Here is a 6,000-nt window from a genome sequence, read left to right on the forward strand (position 1 = left end):
GCCTGCCCGCTCTCGGGGGCAGCCCCTCTCAGAGTCAGTGTGAGGGGTGGAAAGGCCTGGAGGTTGGATTTCTGCCCAGAGAACAAGTGCCTGCCTGCCGAATGACCACCTGTCAGTCCTGCCCGCGGCTCGGAGCTGTGCCTGGTGGGCCCCAGGCGGGGGCGGGGCCAGGGTCGCCCTCCCGCCACAGAGCGGTCACGTGGGCATGGGCTTCTAGCGTGGCTGGCACCTGGCAGCCCAGGTGGGTTTACAGACCCACGTGGCAGGGAGAGGGGCAGAAAGGATGCCCGTCCGGGGAGGCAGCCCTGGCCACGGGCCTCCTGTGCCTTGGGTCCTGCAGCTGGCAATGGCCATCTGTCTGGTCACGGAACGGCCCTCCCGACTCCCAGACCTTAGCTTTTTCTGTGAACCCTGAGCCTTGCTCCAGGCAGACAGCATCCATGTGGCTGACAGTCTCGGGGCCCCTACTCAGAGGGGGTTTTCTCAGCCGCAGCCCTAGACAGCCCTCGTGCAGGATCCACATTGGTGCCCCAAGGCAGGCCCAGGCAAAGAGGCACTCCCCACAGACAAGTGGCTGCTCTCACACTAATTACATGGCTTAAAGACATAAAGCAGGAATCACAAAGAGCTGGCACACTCAGGCCAGCAGATGCAGGTGGGTACAGGAGTGCCCACAGCCTCCCTGGCCTCTGCTCTTGCCTCCTTGAGGCCGAGCTCTCGTGCTCTACTTCTCGGAAATCCTTGCCCTCGTGACACAGCGCCCTGAGTCACCCACGGCAACTGGACTGCTTTTTTCCTTCTGTGCGTGTGTGCATGCTAAGTTACTCTTCAGTCATGTCTGACTCTGCAACCCCATGGATTATAGCCTGCCAGTTTCCTCTGTCCATGGGATTCTCCAGGCAGGAATACTGGAGTGGGTTGCCATTACCTTCTCCAGGAGATCTTGCCGACCTTGGGACTGAACCTGCATCTCTTATGTCTCCTGCATTTGCAGGTGGATTCTTTACCACTGGCGCCACCTCAGAAGCCTTTTTCCTTCTAGTGTCTCATAATTACTTTCAATGGAAAAATCTAGTTATGGTAAAATACAGGTAACAAAGTGTACCATCTTAGCCACATCTAGGCGTCCAGTTTGGTGATGTCAAGGACATTCGGGTTGTTGTATGACCTTCTTCTCCATCCACCCTAGCCCCCAGTAACTTCTGTTCTGCTTTTGGTCTTCATGGATTTGTCCACTTGAGGTCCCTGTATGTGGGATTGTACAGGGTTTGTCCTCTGTGACCGGCCCATTTCACTTGGTATAATATCCTCCAGGTTTATCCATGTAACAACCTGCATGTGTCAGAATCCCCTTCCTTTTTCAAGGCTGAATCCTATTCCATTGCATGTCTGGACCACATTTTCTCTATTCAGCCACTGATACACAATGTTGCTTCTGCCTTTAGATTATTGTGAATCGTGCTGATGTGAACATGGGTCAACAGATTCCTCTTTGAGGCCCTGATTTCAGTTCTTTAGGGTATAAAGTGGGCTGCCAGGTCCTAAGTGAATTCTTTTCCCAAGCATCTACATCATTTTACACTCCCACCAGCAGTGCACTGGGGTTCTGGTTTCTCTACGTCCTCACCAAGACTCTCATTTTCCACTGGTCTTGATAGTGCATGCTAAGTCGCTTCAGCCCTGACCCTATGGACTGTAGCCCAGCAGGCTCCTCTGTCCATGGGATTCTCCAGGTAAGAATACTGGACTGGGTTGCCATGCCTTCCTCCAGGGGCTCTTCCCCACCCAGGAATCGAACCTAGGTCTCTTATGTCTCCTGCATTGCAGGTGGGTTCTTTACCACTGAGTCACTGGGGAAGCCCGGTCTTGATAGTACCCATCCTGATTGGGCAAGGTGGTGCCAGCCTTTCTTTTTGACATCAAGTGTCCAGGACAGGTGGTATGGAATAAGATGTAACAGGATTTTCAAAGGGCCTTCAGATCACAGCTGAAATACATAGGCCTGGCTCTACCATCAGCCCACACACGTGTGTGCTGGTGAGAACAGGCAGGCACACATGCCCCCAGGCGCCTTTGGGTTCCCTGGTTACAGGGCATGGTGCCCCCGGGAGGCAAAGGCTGTGCATTTGCACTGCCCTCTTGGACACTGTCTCTTCCCACCTTGTGTCTCGGCTGCAGAACCACGACCACGCCTGCGTCGCCTGCCGCATCATCCACCGCTCGGACGAGCACCGGCCGCCCCTGCTGCCCCCCAAGGCAGACCTGACAGTGGGGCTGCACGGCGAGTGGGTGAGCCAGCGCTGTGAGGTGCGGCCCGAGGTCCTCTTCCTGACGCGCCACTTCATCTTCCACGACAACAACCATAGCTGGGAGGGCCACTACTACCACTACTCGGACCCCGTGTGCAAGCACCCCACCTTCACCCTGTACGCCAGGGGTCGCTACAGCCGCGGCGTGCACTCCGCCAGGGTCCTCGGCGGCACGGAGTTCGTGTTCAAAGGTAGGGCCCGCCCCACCCCGGAGCTGATGTCATGGGGGCGGTCCGGGGGCGTGTTTGTGGAGGCGGAGCCAGGGCACAGGGCATCTCCTCTGCAGGGATGTTGGGGAGGAGACCTCCCACTTCCAGGGCATCATTCGCTGCGGCCCCTGGGCTGTGGTCAGTGGCGCCTCTGGTGCCCCAATGTTTCCCGGTCTGGCCCTGGAGAAGATGCCACGCACTCGCAGGTGGGAGGTCGGAGGCCTGCGGTGAAGGGTGACACCGCCAGGCCGCTGTCAGCCAGGGGGTCCTATGGGCTCTATTTCTAGGCTTTGTGTGAGCTTGTGCATCTTTTTAAGTAGGCGTCCGCCCTGTCATGGACAAATAAGACAGTGGTGTGACCCCTCCCATAACAGCATCCCAGGGTTCAGTCCATTTACTATTAAGTGTATCTGACAACGCAGGTAAGCCCCCTGGGCACCTGAGCCCTCTAGGGAGGAAGCCTGGCTCTGGGGAGAATGGGCCTTCTGTGGTGGTAGCCCAGAGATCAATCCTCTGAGTCTAAGACCCCCCACAGCTCTCGTGTATACACAGAATATGGTCCTGGGAGGGGCTGGAAGGTGGTTGGGGTTTCCCTTTAATGGATTTAAGCATATTTTTCTTGCTTGCCACCTAATAAACCTTAGCTGCCCAAATCACTGGCCAGTATTAATTTGCAGGACTGCTCGCTCATATAGGTGTCTGACACCAAAAGTATTTAAAAACCTATTCATAAAAACAAATTCCAGTTTTTGTTGACTGTGGTGTCCATCCCAATGAGTGGTGTCCCCGGAGACCACTCCCTGGGGACAGTCTGGCTCCACAGAACAGGCTAGGTTGGCCGCTGTGTGGGCTCAGCATGGACAGCAGATGAGCTGGACTTCCCCTGATGTTGTCTGCAGGGTGCTTGGGGTGGCCACTGGCCACCTCCACGCGTGGCACCCTTTCCATCCGAGGGTCCTTCCTGTGGGCCGTGGTCTGCAGGGTGGGCTGACAGCAGGGGCCTGTGAGGCGTGGTGCCGCCAGCAGCCGCGAGTCACCGAGCTGTCTTGTCTCCTTGGCAGTGAACCACATGAAGGTCACCCCCATGGACGCGGCCACGGCCTCGCTCCTCAATGTCTTCAGCGGGAACGAGTGCGGGGCTGAGGGCTCCTGGCAGGTGGGCGTCCAGCAGGACGTGACCCACACCAATGGCTGCGTGGCCCTGGGCATCAGGCTGCCTCACACGGAGTACGAGATCTTCAAGATGGAGCGGGACACGCGTGGCCGCTACCTGCTGTTCAACGGCCAGAGACCCAGCGACGGCTCCAGCCCAGACCGGCCCGAGAAGAGAGCCACGTCCTACCAGATGCCCCTGGTGCAGTGCGCCTCGTCAGCGCCCAGGCCTGAAGACTTCTCTGAGGACCCTGGGGGGCACGGGCACCGCAGCTGGGCCCCTGGGAGCAGCCCAGGTCCCCTGCTGCTGGCTGGGCTCACCGGCCTCTGGACTCTGTCACCCTGGCTTGGCCTCGGCTAGAAGTGTCAAGGGTGTGATTTTTTTTTTCCACTCCAGGATGCCTTACAATTTACAGACTTTCTTTATGAAAAGAAGAGACACTTCTTCCTCAGATGCACTTGAGCGGCTGAGAATGGTGCTCCTTACCCGCCCGCCACCTCCACCCCCAACCCGCCCAGCCTGAGTCATGAGCTGTTTGAAGATTCAGCTTTGAACTCCATCCAGTCGGGTCCCGGGCCTGGGCGTCCTCACCATATAATTGCACTTTAAGACCGCAGAGGGTTTTGGGCGAGTGTGTTGGCAGAGGCAGCGGGGCAAGAGCTCTGCCGTCTTCTCTTCTTCCTTTCCATCGTTGTGCGTTTCAGGGTGGAGCTCTGGCTTCAGCTTTTCCTGCTGCTTCTCTGTGGCTGCTTCCTGCTCCTGTGAACCTGCTTTGCTCTCTGAGTTCCCAGCTCGGGATTCGGAGCAGAGTTGGTTGGGACTGTGATCCAGACATTTTTTTTACATAAAGAAGAGACAGGGGAGCAGGGAAAGACATGGGTGTAAGGGAACAACCGTGCCAGCCTTTCCGCAGAAAGAGAACAAATCCACACTTCCAGATGTTGAAAGTATCTGTAATTAAAGTTGCAGAGTCATTTAAACAATGGTCGTTTTAGCTTGTTGGGAAAGGAGGTGCCGGTCTGTGCTGGTCCCCGTTTGGCTGCCGGACGCTCATCACTCTTACCGCCCAGGCACAGGGTGGGGCGGTGCGGGTCAGCACCCTTCCCACTGCAGATGGACAGGAGCCGCGCACGGTTCAGGCAGGATGACCCGGGTGATGCGGTGCCCGTTCAGTCTGGCCTCCTCTCTGGAGGACCCTGTCCTGGCTCACGTGGCGCCTGGAGCTTCACTCTGTCATCTCTGCCGCTTCAAAGACCAAGACTCAGAGACCACATGTGGGCGCCACAGCCCTGGCTGTCCAGAGGAGGCAGTGAGGGCATCCTAGCCGGGTCCCCAGAGACCATTCACCCTGCTCAGGGTTCAGGCCGGTCTGACCCAGCTCTGTCACTGCAGAGAGTCTCAGGGCACCGTCGACAGAGTCTGTGAGGGTGCACGAGCTGTTGTGGCTTATTAGGAAATGTGCCCTCTGAACACAGAAGGTGGTGGCCAGGAGAGACCCATGGAGGGAAGCATGAGTCACCGAGAGAAAGCCTGGACATAACTAGAAGCTGGCATGCAAACCATGATCAAGGTCAAGAGTCCCACCTGTACTTAAGAGCTGCCTTTATGAGACGCTGTGGTGATAAGTTATAAGGGGACATGGGGGACCACAGTGCTGTGTCTTTAGATGATATTTTACATTGCGGTTGAGGGGGGTTTTTCCAATGAAAGTACTAACTTAATGTCTGCCCAGTTTAATAAACAGAGATGTCAGAGATACTCCCACAATATACATTTTACCTGTGGATCTATTTAATTAACACTAATGCTATCTTTAAAGGATATAATAAAATTATGTAAAAAAAAAAACCAATGTTCACTACAAAATACCTCTGTGATTTACCTTAAAAATGTTGGATTTATAGTCACTCATCTGGACTCAGCTGTTCACACTGTTTAAAAGTACACTCCATGTGTGTATACACACACACATATATGCACACCCATATGCACATATACCCCAATACACAGGCTTTAATGTGTATATAGTGTGTGATATGTATGTGCCTTAGGGACAAGATGACGTTCATGTGGTCTTGTCACTTTCTGACCCACTACAAATCATGACAGAGAATGACCAGTATAATTTATTCACAAATTATCATCAATTGGATTTGTGCCTGTCGCTCACTGTCTCACCCACATACTTCACATCCTAAAACTAAGCTGCCTGGGTAGCCTATGAAGATTGTCTTATTTTAAGAGATTCTCCATCACCTTGAAGAAACACAATGGCCTATCCTTTAACAGTCATTCTGTTTCAAGAATTGGAAATTTTAACTTAAGGCCA

The 6,000-nt window shown here is 54.6% G+C and overlaps 1 protein-coding gene across 5 annotated transcripts in view; it reads left to right on the top strand.

Moving 5' to 3' along the window:
- The window catches only part of APCDD1 (APC down-regulated 1), a 32,819-nt gene extending 27,300 nt beyond the window's left edge, over positions 1-5,519 (top strand). For all 5 annotated transcript variants that reach the window (XM_081561672.1, XM_081561668.1, XM_081561669.1 and 2 more), the window contains 2 exons: positions 2,179-2,500; positions 3,580-5,519. In XM_081561672.1, coding sequence (XP_081417798.1) covers positions 2,179-2,500; positions 3,580-4,031 — 774 coding nt within the window. In that variant the 3' untranslated portion in view covers positions 4,032-5,519. The remainder of the gene's footprint in view (positions 1-2,178; positions 2,501-3,579) is intronic.
- Positions 5,520-6,000: the final 481 nt, after the last annotated feature.

Source organism: Giraffa tippelskirchi, chromosome 14, assembly GCF_054371585.1.
Source record: "Giraffa tippelskirchi isolate mGirTip1 chromosome 14, T2T-mGirTip1v1.2.pri, whole genome shotgun sequence".
NCBI lineage: Eukaryota > Metazoa > Chordata > Mammalia > Artiodactyla > Giraffidae > Giraffa > Giraffa tippelskirchi.